The sequence below is a fragment of the Salarias fasciatus genome, chromosome 13 (assembly GCF_902148845.1).
Source record: "Salarias fasciatus chromosome 13, fSalaFa1.1, whole genome shotgun sequence".
NCBI classification, from domain to species: Eukaryota; Metazoa; Chordata; class Actinopteri; order Blenniiformes; family Blenniidae; genus Salarias; species Salarias fasciatus.
Window position 1 is genome coordinate 11,600,849 of NC_043757.1, and position 18,176 is coordinate 11,619,024.

Genomic DNA, 18,176 nt, shown 5'->3' on the forward strand with positions numbered 1-18,176 from the left:
AAGTTGTTAAAGGTTATTTCATAACTTTTGCACCTTTTTCATGCTTGAGGCTTTTTAAACTGTCAAATATCAATCTTATTCTTATTAAAAGTCTCTTTCAAATATTGTAAAATTTGCTCAAATCTGTTAAACTGGCCAAAGTTGACATAATTCCCACTTGTATCGTAAACTTTTGTGAAAATAAATTTATATTTACTCTTACTACTTAACATTTTCAAGTTGATTGGTAAGAGAAACAGAGTTTTTTTATATTCTTTTTTTTTTCCAAAAGGGCCCAAATCCAGCAGTATTCCTCAAATTCCACACAATTATCGCGTCATATTTAGAATCACTGTTGCACCATTTGTTTTGTCATTACCATATATTTAGGATGTGCATAAGCAGGAATACACGGGATGAAATACAAGACAAACACAAAGGGAAAAAGGGTTCAAGATGCCGTCTGGAAAAAGCTCGTACAAACATCACGTCGGTTGATGTATGAACTGGAAGGCTTCCCGGCCACATCCGCCGTCCCACTGGAGGTTACAGCAACTTTGGCTGCGGCTCTGATCAAAGTCAAGATCTCGGTTTCACGGTTGGTGTGAGGAAGTGTGTAAACAACGCGAAGGAACACAGAGAAGGAGCAGACACCGGGGCTGCCCCCGCGGACGACGGGGCCGAACGCCGGCCCTCGCAGGACTGTTTATCCTCCTGGCAGAAGGAGCGGGTTGTTTGGGACGATGGGGGACTGCAGTGTGTCATGACGGGCTGCTGTGGTGGTGGATGTTTGTTGGACTATCCAGCAGCTGTTTCTCCAAACCTTGGGGATGCCCAGCTCGCTCCTGGTTCTTGTCAGGAGGTAAAATGAAGGCTGGAACCCACTGAAGGAATGTTGTTTTTCAGGGGTCTAGTTTGCACTACGGGGACATTTTCCACTTTTTTTAATCATTGTTTGATTAACTGGTGAAGAATGCATTCTCCCTTTCATGAAACAGTGAGTGCCGAATAAATGATTGTCAATTTAGTTTGCTCACAGTAATTCCATCATCCGTCATCATCTGAGACTGGAGGGCAGGATACACCCCAAACACATCATTAGTCTGTGAGAGTGCCATCACCAGCACTCATGAGAACATGCAAACTCCACATCTGAGAAGCCCAGAAGCCCCTGTGTTTCCACCGTGCGGTAGCTATAACTCATTCATCCAAGACCTCTCAGTTTTCCAGTGGACTGTCGATGGAATCCTGTAATCATCTCTGTCTGCTTGCAGCAACGTCCGGGGAAAACAGTGAATCTGCGAGAGACGAGCAGCAGATTGAAACGATGAGCTCTGTGGGTGACCTGCATCGAAACCATGCCGCCTTGTCACATCAGATGTGATTTTGAAGATGATGCTTGTGGACAAAGCATTACCTCCTGCTTAAAAACAACAGATGTAGTTTAAATAACTCTAAAAACGGTCATTAATATTAAAGGTTTCTTCAGCTGATTGTACAGTATGGGTATTTGGGTGTGCTTGTGTGAGTGTGTGTGTGCGCTTGTGTAAACACATATAATGTACATTCCGCTATTTATTCCCACATTAAAACTGTGTAATCAAAAGGATTTGCATCGCTGAATCATTGATGGTAATTTCATTTTCAGCCATGCTTCGATTATTTTGTCATTTTTAAATCCTGATTTCATTCCCTTCTAATTATTAGTAAATTCATTTACTTCTTTTAAAGCCATAATTGCATCCCACTCATTTAATTGCTTCTCTAATCACTTCCAAGTCTCTCCGAGCCGTCGCTAACACACACTCCTTCATGTTTATTCTTGTTGACCCCTGAGGTTGTGCACGAGTGGCGCGATAAACATGTTTACGATGCCTGGCCTGTACAGATGTGTGAGATACGGCACGAACCCAACAGCAATCACTTATAGTCCCTCACATTAAATGAATCTATCCCTATAAGAACAACAGCGGTGCTTGAAAAATCAAAGCGTGTTTTACGCAGATCCACCTATGAGCTGCCGCGTATTGAAATTCCAGCACGAAACATCGATTTGCCTGAATGCTGGAGGTTGAGCTTATGAAAGTAAATATACATTATATTGTGAGGCTCCTTCCTCTCCACAGTGAACAGTATTGCACAAAGAAACTTAAGCGTCAGAGCCATGAAAATCTGTTTGAGGCTGCTGGAAAGCTCAATGCCACATCGAGGCATGATTTCTAAAGTCCCTATCGTAAAATTTTACACGTAATACTTTTGGTTTTTGTTTTTTTTGTTTTTTTCTCCCCCGATACACAAGCTTTCCCATCAATAAAGGATAACGTGTATCAAATCTTGCCACGGCGGGATGCGTCCGTCTCCTCTGAGGACAGGTGCTTTGGGCTCACGGTTTGGCTGCCGTTTGCGTTCTTCCTCTCCGGTCGGCCGGCCTTTCTCTCCTCAGCGGCAGCAGGATATGTTGACTCTTCATGACTGGGACCCGGTGTTGAATCAGAGCCGTGGTTTCAGGGAGCAGGATGAACAGGAGGGATCCTGGAGGAACAGGCGGCGGAGTCTATTTTGGGTCTTTTTGTTTAACCCAATTACAGTGGCGGTGCGAGCCAACTGAACCAGCGGCAGTCAGGTGACGCGCCTTCTTTGAAAAGTGGGGCAATGATTCAAGTGAAACGATACACTGAGACAAGGAGAGGACAAAAGACGACCTCGCTGGATGTGGAAAACAAAAAGGCAGGTTCGTACGAACATGCAGTGACGGCGTCGGTCTGTCCCTTCCTCCATCTGCCAGACAACGGACGAATCGCGTTCTCAGTCCAGTGGCTTTTTCACATCTTCATCTATTTCTCATACCTGAGGATGAGCTGCGGACGGAGCGCTGAAGTCCGGCTCCGGCGGCGATGAAAGCAGAAAGCCGACGAATAAACGAAGACGCGGCAGCAACACCTGAGACCCTGTCGGCTAAAACCAGTGAGAGTTTCAATTTAGGGAGTTTTTTTTTTTTTTTTCGTGCAAGCAAACGAGGTAATCATTTTTGAGGAGCCGGCAGTGAGGAAGGATATGAGAAAGCGTCTGCTTGTGGGTGGCTCGGGCTTTGAAAAGAATCCCAGCCATGAGACGCTCTGTTTAACTGCACTGATGCGCTTTTCCCTCAGCATCCGCCCTCCAGCCATTCACCTGAGAAAGCACTTTAGGAGCTACTGAAGTAGGGCAGATGACAGTTTTGCCGGTGTTTCTCTTTTGTCAGTTCGACTGCGCCGTGTCTTCAGCCCCAACACCCTCCTCAGATCCCTGTTATGAATCATAGCGGCATCCAAATGCCATTCATCTTCCACTTCTGCTGCCAGCCTACGAAAAGTATCATACTGCTCCTGTGAGGCTCGGGATTCGTTAATTTAATCACGCACTATCTTAATTTAATATCAGTAGAGATAGGAGGGGCGCTCGTGTAATTAAGAGATACATTAAGCCCAGTTATGAAGATAATGTGTGTGTGTGAGTGAGCTTACCTCCTTAAAGACTGAATATATTCCCTAAAAGTGCAGGATTACTGCGTTGAGTCGAAATGCAGGCTTTGATCCAGTTGATCTAATTTGTGTTACAGTGGAGGGACTAAGAATCGATTGGGGTCTCACATCTAAAATACACTAAAGGGATCTTATCTGTGCAGTGGCATACGGCGGGCTGCTTTTTCACAACTCTGCCATGTCTAAGAATTTAAGCATGTATCCTGAAGTCGAGTTGGTGTTCTGCTCTGGGCTGACAGGGAGGAAATGATGAGTGGAAGTTTCTCTCATTAGTACAGAGAGCGTGATCCTTATTCCTCTCAGATGCAACCATCTTGAAAATGTGACTTATAATTCATTTATTATCTGAGTACCATTTCTAGGCTCCAATAAAACAATACATATTTTGATATCCATATGTGTGAATACGAGAAAAAAAAAAGAACACATTTAAATGGAAAAGAAGCAATTTTGCAAGTCATAACAGATGGACCACCTAATGAGCTCAATGAATTATTAACAAGCAAATTACAGGAAAACAACAGAATAAGATAAGGTTTAGACTTTGATGTTCCAGAATTTACCTGAGGAGGTGCAGCCTGACCTCAACAAAAAGAAACATCAAAGTATGGTGAACATTCCGAGTGAGCTTTTCTTCCAGCATGTCAGAGGAGACACTGAAGTCCAGAGAACCTTTCAGTCAATAACAGAGGGCGGCAGACTGGTATAAACCACCAGGTTGTTGGAAGGATGGCTGTCACGTAACGAGCTCCCATCAGTCATGTGACTTTAACCATCATAACAACCATTTGGAGAATTAATAGTGAGTCAGTGCCAATTGCAGCAAGAAGAAATGAACTACTGGGTAAAAGTTTTAACAAAAGCTACTTTTACATTAATTACATTATTTTCATGACTCAGATTCAGTTTCATTTTAATGCAGCATAAGGTTGTTAGTCATTGAAAAATCTATATAATAACAAAATACTCAAATTCTAAAAACCACATGGATCACGAAGGGATCCATCAGTAAAATCTGCTCAGTTTCTATCATAACTCATTAATGTTTGGACTGTAGGTCCGACCGGAGCTCTGCTTGCTGGCCATGACGCATACAATATACCTGCTTTGATTTCACTTCAAAAGTGGTGAATTTATTTCAATGTACAGACTCGGTGCCTGTGGGCTTCCCTTTATCTGTTTCCCCCTGTTGGCTAGCAGAACTAACAATCATTAACCAGCATTCATTTGTCTCACAGTGAAACCTGATGGCATAAAGCAGAATTCTGAGCTCATAATAATACGAGGACATCTTGAACAGAGCCGGCGTTGAAAGATTGTAATTATTAAATGGCTTTGACTGAACAAGTAACATCCATCCATCATGAGAAATAAAAACCTGGGTGTTGGAGTGGTGTTGGTGTGTGTGATCCACCCTGGTCACCGGTCCATCCCAGGACAGACACCGTCAGGGCAATGCAGTTTGGACTATGGCAAAAAAAAAACAGCACGTGCACACAGAAATTCTGCAAACCTTCCAGCTGTGAGGCAAGAGAGCCAGCCATTATCACTCCTTGAGGCCATAACATACTGATTTTTATCACAAGGTTTTTTGTCAGCGAGCAGAACTGGGTCTGAAGGTCTCAGTCCTCAATGGTCATGTCTCCTTCTTTCTCTGAATGCAGCTTTCTTCTTCTTTTTTAAAATATTCCAGCTATCATTTTCACTCACAGCCAGAACAAGACTATCACCACTAATACCACTTATTATCGAACAGATCTCCGGTTTTAAAAGCCTCTTTAGTCTGGATGATCAAACACCCTCCTTTGCCTGCACATTTCCTCTTTTCACGTCCTGTCGGCAGCGTCTGTGGGGATTTTGTGAATTCTTGAAAATGTTTGGTTTGTTTGTTACTTTGTAACATGATGTAATGTGAGATCTCAGATCTCAGATCTGGAGCAAACGTCACATCAGCAGTTTCTAAACTGCCCCCATAATGCTTGCTTGGTCACAGTTATCGGTTTAAATGAACTATAATCCATAGTTAACCGTTAGCGTCAACTAGTGTATTTCCAGGTTGGTCACGGCGAAGAGAACGTAAAAAAAAGGGTTTTGATAACGCCTGGTTATGGCTGCACAGCGGCGATCTGCTTAGTGCGCTCACCTCACAATGAGAAGGTTGTTGGGTCAAATACTAATGCACGTGTTCTCCGTGTGTTTGTGTCCGTGTGTGAAATGCTGGTTCACATGTTCTCCGTGTGTGTGTGTGTGTGTGTGTGTGTGTGTGTGTGTGTGTGTGCGTTCTCGTATTTCTATCCTTCTTGGGGCCAAATGTCCCCACAAGGATAGCAAAACGTGGAACGACGTGCCTTGTGGGGACCTTTTTCCGGTCCTAAGTAGGAGAAACAGTGTTTTCTTGACCATGTTGTTGTTACTGAAAAAAGTAAAAGTGCAAAAACATTTCTTTAGGGTTAGGCTTTGTTGTGGTGTGGGTTAGGGTTAGGGTAAGGGTCAGGGTTAGGGGCTAGACATGAATGGGAGTCAATAGACGGTCCCCACAAGGATAGAAATACAAGACTGCGCGTGTGTGTGTGTGTGTGTGTGTCCTCCCACGTTCCAAAAACATACATGTGAGGTTAATTAATGCCTCCAAATTGCCCTTCGGTGTGGATGTGAGTGTGTGTTGTCTGTGACCTGTGACCTGGAGACCTCTCCAGGGTGTATCCTGTCCTTACTCAGAGTTAGCTGGAGTTGACTCCAGACTCCAATGTGAAGGCAGCTCAGGTTCTGTATTTCATTTAATGTTGGATGCTGGACTTCTTAACCTTGATGAGAGGTGTTGTTGATGGTTGATGTGATTCATTGGTCCTAAGACGGATGTTTGTTCTTCTTTTTCAAAACCTCAAGTTTTTTTTATTCTAATTTGTCAACTAGACTTGGAATAGAATTGCATCCTGATTGGTTTCTGTTTCCATCACAACTTCTTTGTAAAAAAAATGAAAAGCTGGAAAAAGACATTAGATTTCTCCTGCTGCTGAGGCCCCCGGTCCCGTCCTGCCCCCTCCATCCTGTCCGGTCCTGGCATTCACATGTGAATGGACAGCCTCGCCCATGTCCCCACAGACAGCAGCTGTCTGCGATGCTCTTTAACCCGTGGAGACACGGGGCCGCTGGGGCTGCGGGTGAGACAGAGAGCCGCCTCCCCCCTCTGCTGCTGTCTCCTCGGGGTGGACGAACGGCGTGAGGGCGCCTCGGGGAAATCAGCCTGCTTCCAGGTAACGCAGACCGGCGCACGGCAGATGTGGAGGACTTGTTAGGGAACTTTATTTTGCCATTGTACCCTTCAGCAGACATCACTCTTAATTAGGTCTCCGTGGACAGCACCAGGCATCTGGACTCTTTGCTCATGAGCGGACTGAACGGTGTCCTTTTGTGCGCACAGCACAGCCCTCCACTTCTCCATCATGCTTGCTTTAGTAGTGTCACTCTATTGCCATGCGTTCACTGGGAGGGTGTTGGAGCTATCACTCCATCTAGTGGTTGTTTGGACTTTGCAGGCCGTAAACAGGACGTGCCTGCAATCCTGCACCAGCAGCATGGCTGGAGTTCCTCTCTGAGGACTTGGATTATCATGCATGCCCATGGACCAGAGTTTCACTTGCTCTGCATCTCTTTTTAATCGCAGCGATCCATCAGCTGCCCGTCAGCGTTCGCTCGGTCCACATATCTGAGTATTTATTCATGGGTGGTGTGCAAATACGCAGTCAGCGGTCAGATATGTGGGAAAACCATGGAGCAGGGGAGAGAAGTGCAGGAAGTGTACACAGCCACAGAGAAAGCACACAATAAAGAAACACACAGACGACACATTTGTTCTGTGCTGTTCTACAAAAGTTATTCGCATATCAATATTTGTTATCAGGCGTCATTCACATCTGCAGCTACTCTCAGCTTTTTTTTTTCAATTTTATTTTATGGCCCACTATTTTATTGTTTCGTGTCGCCTTTGTCACGATCCTCGATTTCCAGCCACAGCAGGCAGCCCTGATAAGCCCACTGACATCAAAACAGCAAAGCCACCAACAAGCTGCAGATCAAACTACGCTGTTAAAAGGCTACGAAGACAGATGTTCCTCCCAGGAAATAGGTGTTAACCCTTTCGCAGGAAACAGATGATATCCAGTAAATTCTGTATTTCTTTTTCCAAATCAATCATTGTAAGCAGAAGACAGCCACAGAAAAGATGAAGAAATACTGCTAGTAAAGTATCACTTCCTCATGTTCCTCTTGATCAGTGTATTTGACTTCTAAACAAAATAAAATGAGCCTAAACTTACATTTTATGCAAATGCCCCTAACATGAGCCCAATGCATTTGGGAACCATTAGCATCTGACTAATCATTCACAAAAATCCAAGTGAGTGTTTTATGCATCAGGATGATTCTTTTCAGCATAAGCTGTCATGTAAGAATGTTTAACGATAACTGTAAGCTATTATCAGTATTCATAATAAACTTACGTAATACTTCTTGTGGGTGAAGGAGGAAATTTCAGACTCTCTAATGTTGTCTTGAGTGTTCCTGCAGTTTCAATGTCGGTCTGAAAAAAGTGTGTTTCCCACTTTGGGCACTTCCACAAATTTTAGTTTTATGTTTTGTTTTGTTCTTTTTTTTAAATTTCGCTTAAGTTGTATCCTCCAAGCAGCATTAATCTACCAATTTTATATTAAAGCTATACAAGTGGATGGGATTTGACTGTGATTAAACCTACATCCACAACCATGTTTTATCAGTCTTGCACCACAGTCACACTTTCTGGAGGAAAATGTATGACTAAGATCCCCCAATTAGATTTTTTTTAAATCATATCACACAAAATCTGGTTTTCTTTAGATTTATTTACAGTTTTGTTTGAAACAAATTGTGAGAATAACACAACAATATTAAAGTTTCAGTACCATATGAAAATCAAACCCAAAAAAAAAAATCAATGTGGAATGAATAAGGAAACATAAGACATAACACATAGTGCAGTGAAATTCAGCATTATAACAAATGTACATGGCAAGTAAATGTTCGAACTAAATAAATACATAAAGGTGTACTCAGGCTTGGCGTGATTTGGGCCGTACCACTGAGGTAGATGTTGGCGTTACAATCATCATTGCTTCATTTTGCTGCTCGCTGACTGGGGCTGGTATCTTCATCATGACAGGATGAAAACTTATATCGCACACAGAAGAAACTCAAACTGAAAGAACACATCAGGGATGATAATAATAATCGACTTCCCTTACATGTTTAAGGCACCTAAACACCTCGTAGTCACAAGGATTTATTAGTTGTCAGGATTTTTTTCAGCACATATTTTTAAAAGATGGCATTATTGTGGCATTACATCGATAAAGTGCTCAATTGTAAACTGTGGTCACTCAGAATGAAGAAAAATACACTTTAGTTTCAGCATGTAGGAGTTGGCAGGCATATTTCTAAGGTACCATTTTCACAAAGTATAAGGACGGCGGCAGAAGAGAAAACAAGGCTGGCAGCAGATCTGAGGAATGGCAACAAAGCTGAGCTGTCTCACTGCGACGGGACAGAATCTGCATTACTGGGCTTCAACATTCAGCAAAGATGTCCTTTAAACGCCTTTGCTCACAATCATTCTCTAATATCCAGCAGAAGAAGACTGCCCTGACAATATGCCATACACGTGGTCGTACAGTAAGTCACAGACTTATTTCAATACAGGTTTTCTTCAGCAAGTCCATCTGAAAGAAAATGCAAAAAAAAAGAAATTAATGAAATGCTAATTTAATATGTGCGTTAGAGCAGGAAAACTGTGGTTCAACAGCCGGACTGGTGGAAATTACCTTGCAGAAGGCTGCTCTGCATGTGGTGGTTGAGTTGATGCAACCCAGTGTTTTGGGCGTGATGTCCCAACTGCATACTGAGGGGATATATGGAGATACTGCCTGCAGTCAACTGCTCTGCAACCACGAGCTCCTCTGTGGGGAGCCCAGCAGGGGGCCCCTGCTCCAGGTCCAGGGAATCGAACCCGCTGCACGCAAACCCCTGCTGGTGGCCGTAGGAAACACCGGCAGCACTGACGGACGTGTTGCTTTTCCGTGTGTCCAGATCCAGGTCTTTCAGGATGCTGTCAAACACACCATCGATGAGCAGTTCGTGCTTTGGCGCGGGGGCCGAGGAGAGCGAGGGGGCTCGGGGCCAGTCGCAGGCCGAGGCGGGGGTGTCGGCGGCCGCAGGTTGGTCCACATGTTGAAGGGGATTGAGGCTGTAGTGCATGTCGAAGCTGCTGGCCAGGGAAGAGATCTGCTGGGCCAGAATGCTGATCTCCGCCTGCTCCCTCTCACTGTACTGGTTGGGCTCTGCGGGGGTGGCGGGTTGGCCGTGCGCCAGAGGGCGGGCGTGGACGGGCAACTGGCGTTGGGGGACGTGGTGCAGCTGGACGAGACCGCCCCCGTACGGCTGCTCGAGAAGGCCCAGATCATCTGGATGCAGAGCGCATTCCACCGGGCTCTCGCACATGTCCGACACGGACAGGCAGTCCGGAACTAATCGAGCGTCAGATGTACAAGCTCCAAACTCATAGGTGGGAGATGAGGAGGAGGGCGGAGAGCGGGCGCCCAGCGAGCCGAAGTCAAAGGGTTGCTCGGCGGCCACGGGAAGGGAGTCGGAGGGGGATTGGTGACAGGCGAACCCTGCCTCCGGGTAGGAGTAATAGGACAGAGTGCTCTCTGGGGACGACAGCGGCTGATCGGCGCCTTCATGCACATCCGTCAGCAGGTCGCAGCCCGGCTCCTCCTGCTGCACCGGCGAGCAGGAGGAGGCCGGGCTGTAGGGAGAGGAGATGAGAGTGCTGCTGTCACCCAAGGGAACAGGTGAGCCGTCGCTCCGGGAGGAGGAACACGCCACATAGTGCACGTCTTGCTCCGACTCCCTGCGAGCTCTGACGCGCCGCTCCTCTCCCTGGCTGCTACACGTCCGCTGCCTTTTAAAACATTTAGCGTTGTGGCTCAGAGTGTGGCTCGCCTGTTGAGCAAATTGGCAGGAATTTGCCGCAGATGACGGCCTGAAGGCATCGCTGCTGATTTTCTTCTCGAGAAATTTGGCTTCGGTTTCGCTGCAAGATCAGAACAGCGTGTTACTAGAAGTCGGTGTTTCTACCTCACGACGTTTCTCACGGTGTCGGCTCGGGCTCTCCGTACCTGATGATGAAGTTGGTGCAGCTGATACCCTGGCACCCGGAGTCCTTGTTAGCTCGAATATACATCCAGGTCCATGACAGATCCCTGCGCTGGAGTCTCAGCACCATCTCTACCTGGGAGCCGTCGTCTGCCTGCACTGGAGGAAAAAAAAAAAGGCATTCATGTTTATTATAATATGCACTCACAAGCAAATCTGCACATAACAAAATGCTGCCCTGCTGTATAAACGCTACTGGTGCTTTCAGAAATGTTGGTACAGCAAAAAAGTGTGACTATGACTGAGTGAGTATCGGAAAGTTTAAATTCTCTGAACAGCATGATAAAAAGGATGTTTGATGAGACAAAAGAAGACTGCATTTTGATGCTTTTACTGCAGCAGTAGTGTAGAGAACACTCACTTAAACTCCGATGAGAATCTGCGCTTGATGACAGATCCTCGGGGTGCACCAGACCGTACCAAGACTGACCGGTCATTTCCTCAGCCGGATACCCCAAAAGATATAAAACGCTGGAAAAAACAAAAACATAACACACATCTCTCTTGAAAAATGCTGGAAGAACTCTGACTGTCTGCATCTGGAGGGGAGGGACGGTGGGTTTACCTGTCCGACAGCCGAGTGAAACTCATGTCCAGCCTGTGGCTGCTGCTGAAGCTGTGAGAGTCGAGGGGGCCGCTGTGAGGAAGGCGGTTTGCCGTCGGGGTGCAGAGGGCCACGAACAGAGGCTCGGTGGTGGCTGAGGCTCTGACAGCGGACTGCTGGGGCCGGGGAAAGCACCGGAAACTCCCTCTGACCAGCATGGAGCAGCAGCCGCCGTGCTGCGACTTGAAGGCCTTGGAGGTTTGCAGACAGCAGATGAAGCTCCGCTCTGAAAGGAGGAAAGCTTTTTCAGCATCACAGGCTGCGTACGCGTGCAGTCTAAAATGTTACCGAATATGACCAAGAAAAACAACACTAAACAATTAACAATAATTATTTGTGATCAGATAACATTTGTAAAGATTCCTCATTTTACCCGATGAAGAGCTGTGGTCCATGTCCAGGTTCGATTTGACTACGTCCACATCAGGGCGCTCCACCATGTCATAGAAGGAGTCCCCCTGAAGCACATCTACCTGGAAAGTTCGCAGGATTTACTTTCAGCTATGAAAACACACTGCATTATTTCACCGGTTTATTACTGGATGCATCTAAAACACTCACCATGGAAAATCCGAGATAGTCAGCTATATTCTCAGACACGTAGACCAGCCGGCCCTGTGCGGTGCAGACCAGGATGAAGCCGTGCAGGGCTTGAAGAAAGGCCTCGTACGGCAGAGAACAGTGTGATCTCCCCTCATCCGGGAGCCCTTATTATAGAGAAGGAAGAGCGAGTTCAACCCCGGTTACACCGTATTCATCTCTGCAGGTTGTCACATCTGTTTCTCCTTGATTTGATCCCTAAGGTGCTGCGAACTCAGTCCTGTACTGCTTGACAGCAGCTGACTGTAGCCTGGAAGTCTAAAAAGATTTTAACGAGCCGGGAGTGAAAACTCACCCTGGAAGAGAACAGACTTCCTGATGTAGGTGCATATGGCGGCCATGGAGTGAAGGTAGGAGAGCCGCTCCTGGTCCTCCTGCGAGATGGGCAGCAGGGCGCGCATGTTCCTGATCTCGTGGTTGATGTGGTCCCGTCGGGCTTTGGAGGCTCCTTTCGTGGATCTGTGAGAGACCATGGTCACCGGGGTCAGCAGTGGCGTGAGACGGTCGAATCAAGGGAAACTTTTTTTTTTTCTACATTTCAAAAAATGGTTCTGAGCTCATTCTTTCCCATGTGGATGAAAGTAAGAAAAATAAAAAGACAAAAAGCAGAATTGGCCTGGATTGATCCAGTTTCTCTGACACAGTTCAGTCTCTTCCTCCACTTTGAATATCAAGGGTTCCTATGGAAACTGCTGATACCAGAGGCTGTCGGCGCTGCGGCTGAAACGAGGGCTCTCACTGGACATTGTCTGAGTGATCGGTATCTGTCTGGGTCCATCCTCAGCGCCCGGGGCTTTTATAGCTGCCAGGGCTTCAGCGTGGGCGTCACGCACAGAGGAGGGAGGACGGGCTTCTGATGCTCCCTGCATTACCTTATAAAGTGGGTGTCCTCAGTGTGGGGCGCCCCACGTCACAAGGACACACAAAATTGCCAAAAAAAGGAATATTACATCACTTTTGATCTGAGTATAAAATTAGACAAAGATTTTGGAGGGGTTTTTTTTTCCTGCTCTGTCAATATTAGATTTAAATTCACAGACACGACAGTCCCACTCATGTTCTTCATCAAAATGACTTTTCAAGAGTGATGCTGCATCCAGTCACCCGGGGCTGGACTGAAGCAGCCCGGTTGGTCTGCTGGATTAGTATGTATCACATCCAGTCCCGAGCTGCAGCCTGGAGAAAACTGGATTAAGAGGCGCGCATTGTGCACGCGAGGCACGCAGGAGGAGTTGAGCGTGGATTTTGCTGGGAGTTGTTACTTCGTCCTCAGCGGCCATGTGTTGATTCAGCCAGCAGAGGACGCGGATCAGAGAGAGGAGCCACCGACCTGAACCTCCTGCAGAGCGCGCGCCGGTCGTCCCGGGTCCGGTGCTGGGACGTGCACGGGGAGCTGACCTGACTTCTGCACGAGACGCACCACAGAGTCATCCTGACGCAGATGCTGCCGCCTGGCGCGAGACATGAACAACAATCAATGAAGAAGTGAAGTCTCATAATAATAATTGAAAAAGAAGAAGGAAAGTGACTTGATATGTGATATTAATTGCAGAGTAACCCCGCCGTGAGGTGACAGTAGAGTGAAACATCTCCTACCTTTCCTTGTCTGGAGGATGAGTGTCAAACACTCGGCGCGCGCCGCGTCCCTCCTTTTATAGCCCCAAACCTGACACCTCGCATCCAGCCCAGCCTCCGGGGAAGAGGAGCAGAGAGAGAGGGGGGGGAAAAACAGAAAAGAGGACAATGTTACTAGTTGTGACGCGCCGACAAGTGATCGAGGCTGGTTATATTTAGTGAAAGGAGCCCTAAAAATAACAGCGCGGACCCGCCTCTGTCGGTTAAAGTGGAAGAAATGTGCGTAATGCGCGTAAATATCAGGCGAGGCAGGTACAGCAGGCTGCGTTATGTCAAGTGTTGATTAAGAAAACGCTGCTGGTGGCAAATCAACACCTCGCAAGGCAAAAAGGCTTTACATCCACAGAGCAGCTTACTGAGGAAAGCACCACATTAACTCTAGAAGGAAAAAACTGTTAGGAATGGATGAGTTTAACTCTGATATGAACATTTATCCTCACTTTCTTCCTTTCCCAGAGGTTGAACCTCATCAACCACCAACTGTCTGAAATTTTCAAATGTTTCCAACAATATAATGACGAAAGGCTGTTTGCATCGACATCGTTTTTAATGTGAAAATGTCTGGAAAGTCTTCATAAATGATCTGCCACAACTCTCAGTTCATTTATCTATGCAGCTGTATATGTAGGCCTATATATGTGTTTTAATTATGATTTATTGTTTAATTATTAATTTCTTTAACTTTCCACCTTATTTCTAAAACAACAAAAAACTTTAAATTCATTGGAAATAACCAGATAATTCGTCCCCCTGACCCTTCCAGCTGCTGTGCAGTCTCACTTGCACACATCCCCTTAAGCAGTGCGAGAGAAAAACTGAAAGCAGTATAGGGTCAGCAATATGCTTATAATGATGTATTTTAAAGCTACAAAACTATATGGGTGAAATCCCTGGCTACCTTTCTATTGATTTATTGATACACTTGAGAAAACGTTGGATTTGTTGCCCAGCAGGTGTGGTTTGTGGAACAATCAGACCAGGAGAGCAATAAAGTATATTAAAGTGATAAAACAGCCTGCAGTGCAAAAAGCATCCACATAACACAAGAGTTTCAGGATGAAGTGAGCATAAACTTCACTTTTCAAAAGCTGTTTAGAAGTCACAGAGCATTTCTTTTTTCTTAAATGACAGAAGCTTTTTTTTTATTGACGACAATGTCTTTTTAATGTGAAAATGCAGGAAGTCTGTCATTCAGTCAGATAAAACCAAAGTTTGTGCAGCATGAGCGACTTTAGAGTTAATGGGAGAGTTTTCACTGTCAAACCGATAAGCGGCAATTCTGCTTTACTGAAACTTCAAAAGTATATGTATTTTTTTCTGGTCTGCTGATGAAGTCCCTAAAATTACAATGAAGAGGGGATATATTTTATCACACATAGACCAGATATGCCCCCATCTTTACAGAAAAGAATATCTCAATTTCCTGTGAAATACTATCACTGTCCTTTATTACACACTTGATCTTCATATAACATTACGGTTAACAGAAGATCAGTCTATTATATTAAATTGAGGGGGGAAAAAACCTTTCTCTTTTCACTTTCCATACAGTTATTTCCCCTCTGTGGTTTGCTATGTGAGGTTTAGGCCCCTTTGCGGGGTCAGAGGGTAAACCTGAGGGGTCGCGACACGATTAAGAGGAGAGAAAAACAAGAATAATTAGAGAACAAACAACAACACAGTAACAAGAAAAACAAACACTCTTCTTTTCTCCAAACTGTGGTCACATTGATATCAAGTGACGTTACTCCAAATGTTTTTAGATAAAAATCACATCAGAAATACATTCAGTCCTTTTCAATCGTTAATATCTCGATAAAACCTTGTGGTGAGGATTACATTCTCACAGAGATCGATGCTGCCCGTCGCTGAAACAGTTAACTGTTACACAAGTGAAGTTGGACGGGTTATACAAGCAAATGAAGGTAATAGGCTTTTATTTCCCCTCAAATTAATTTCAGGTCCAGAAATCTTATGGCTGGAAGCTCCGCACAGAACGGACACAAACAAAAGCTCACAGTGAAACACAGAGCGGGACCTTAAACAGCCATCTGCAGAAATAATGTTCAGAGAGTCGAATCAGCAAGGACTAATGAAAGACGTTGGCTTAAAAAAAAGAATCTCAAACATATATTTCTGCAAAAATATATGGACTGGACATCATGTCCGTGCCGCTTCAGCTGATTAATTCTGCAGAAAGTCTCTGCAGCTTAGATGAGAAGACCAAATATTTGAATAACATTGTAAAACACTGAACAGATGAGCACACATTGGTGTTTCTACATGACTGTATTTGTAATTCTTGCATTTACATAGATTTAAGAAATATGATCGTAAGTAATAATCCTATTTGTTATCTGATGCTTACGCAAAACATAAACTGTAGTCTTCATTATCCTGTGTATATATTTATTGCAATAATAGAGTGACTGGAATAATTAAACACATGGAAAGAAAAAGTGAATTTGTTGTCATTTGGAACTTTGAAAGTGAGATCCATCCTGAGCTCAGCTTCATTTTACTCCTTCATGTCTTTATCGTTCAGATCTCGAGCAGAAAACCAGCTCGGAGCGTCACGGGTTGGTTCCTGAACAGGCAGCGAGGCATGGCGGTTTGTCTTCGAAGGGCTTCGACTGCGTGCGCATTAGTCACTCAATTAAACCCCTGCTGGAAGGGAGTTAAGCTACAGGTCTGCAAACATGACGCACTGGAGCTCAGCGGTTCGGTCGCTCGCACTGAATTAGTTCCTCTAACAGATGAACAGATTACGGGCATGAAAAACTATGACCGAAGCAACCATGAGGCTTTGGTTTCCCTGAAATCTGAGGATGCTGGGTAAAGTCCTGACTCCAGCTTCTCAGTGCGATGTGATGGAAACTGGTTTCTTTGGGGTTTTTTTTTTTTTTTTTTTTTTTTTTTTTTTTGGTGAATTACACAGCTATAGCTTCTATCCTCAAAGGGCTCTTGCTCTTTGCTGCTTTTCTCAAATCCCCAATTTAGTGGCCTAAGCGGCGCTGGGAGCAGAGAACTCGAACTTGGGAGAGGGAATTGGACAGCGATATGGGTGGACAAGACAAAACAAATCACTCTGAACAAATCCTCGGTCTGATTCTCAAGGGCCGGTGGGACCGTCTGAGTCCTGGGGGGAAATTAGAGCGTAATTTGGCCGAGTGTCTCCTCGCATTAGCGCCTGCGTCGCCGGCGGAGGCAGACTCCGGGGGGCCAGACGACGGGGACCCGGCGCGGCCCCGCTTCCTGTGCGCGGTGGGACCAGGCGGGACAGGGTGTCTCTGCCGCCTCACTTTGAGCTGACCCTCCGTCTGTGGCCTGCACTTAACACCGCAGATAACGCTGGCTTTATAGCACGGGGCTGGTGACAGACGGGAGCGGACTGCCAGGCCACCAGCGCCGGTTGGGAGGGGCGCAAGACCAGAGCTGGAGTTCAGGGTGAGACCCCCCCCCGCCGAAGGAGCAGCACACGACCCATTAGGTAGTCTGAGGGAGGAACCGAGTCAAGGACCCGATGAAGTAGACGATGAGGGCTATCAGACAGCCGGGCTGGTTTTCAGGACGAGCTCAAAGACTGTCGTGATTCTACTGTAGTTCCAAGAGGAGACATGAGCGTCTCGGTCAGGAGGAAGAAACTCGTCTGACAAGAGATGTGTGGCGAGGGTTTCAAGTACGGTGACTATTTCTAACTAGTGTTTGTAGGAATCTTTTCAATGTACCTTTGTAATGTGTGTAATGTTAACAGAGAAAAGGCTGCAGACTCCATGGTAGGGAACGCTGTCAGCAGAGAGAAACCACGGTGGCCACAAAACTTTGAAAGAAGACTTTGGTTTGTCTGTTCTGGGTTTGGGGTTTTTTTTTTCTGATTGTTACAAACACACCCGACTCTCCATTTGCTTCACAGTAGCAGTGTAAACACAACACAAACATATCTGACTGAATCTGTCCGTCCATCTTCTGCACCTGCTGCATCCAGCTTAGAGTCACAAGACATGCTTTCTTCTAATCAACAAGGTTTTTGAAAGTCTCTTGTGCAGATCAGAGTTCCTTTGGACCCATTCTGATTTATTAATCATCAATATATAGAGATGATCTAACTGCTCAAAGCGATCTTTGTAGTCAGGAATTGAGAAGCTTTTTGCCCGAAACAAAGAAATTGCTGAACTGTTTAACTAGTCCTGGACCTCTAATGGTCCTCCAGAAGAGAAGAACAGAAATGGCTGAAACTGCCTCTGGCTCAGACTTACTGCTCTTAAAATATAATACTAATTGTGAAAAACATTTTTTTTATCTTATGGTGCTTCATGCTGACATTTGTTTATGCCTGGAAGACCGCCCATCATTTCCACTCATCTCCTTGAGGTTTTCTGGGTGAATCTTATCAGCGAAGTGTCTTCCAATCATGGTGATCTGGAGAAAAAGTGCAATAAATAAATACTATGAAACTTTGTTGTTGCTACACAGAACAAAATAATAAATGTTTTATTAAAGCAGGTCATATATTTTTAATATACCTTAGAATGTGTTATGTTTATTTGATGTTACATTATAAATGTTTACATGGATGTTGATATTGTATTTTC

The 18,176-nt window shown here is 45.3% G+C and overlaps 1 protein-coding gene across 1 annotated transcript; it reads right to left on the reverse strand.

The window, feature by feature from the left end:
- Positions 1-8,842: 8,842 nt before the first annotated feature.
- npas4l (neuronal PAS domain protein 4 like) lies at positions 8,843-13,395 on the reverse strand. The gene is made up of 9 exons (XM_030106450.1): positions 13,280-13,395; positions 12,245-12,408; positions 11,911-12,056; positions 11,723-11,822; positions 11,311-11,575; positions 11,107-11,216; positions 10,709-10,844; positions 9,353-10,623; positions 8,843-9,250 (listed from the first exon to the last, which is right to left on the reverse strand). The coding sequence occupies exons 1-9, from the start codon at positions 13,378-13,380 to the stop codon at positions 9,222-9,224; spliced, it is 2,322 nt and encodes a 773-aa protein (XP_029962310.1). The 5' UTR covers positions 13,381-13,395; the 3' UTR covers positions 8,843-9,221.
- Positions 13,396-18,176: the final 4,781 nt, after the last annotated feature.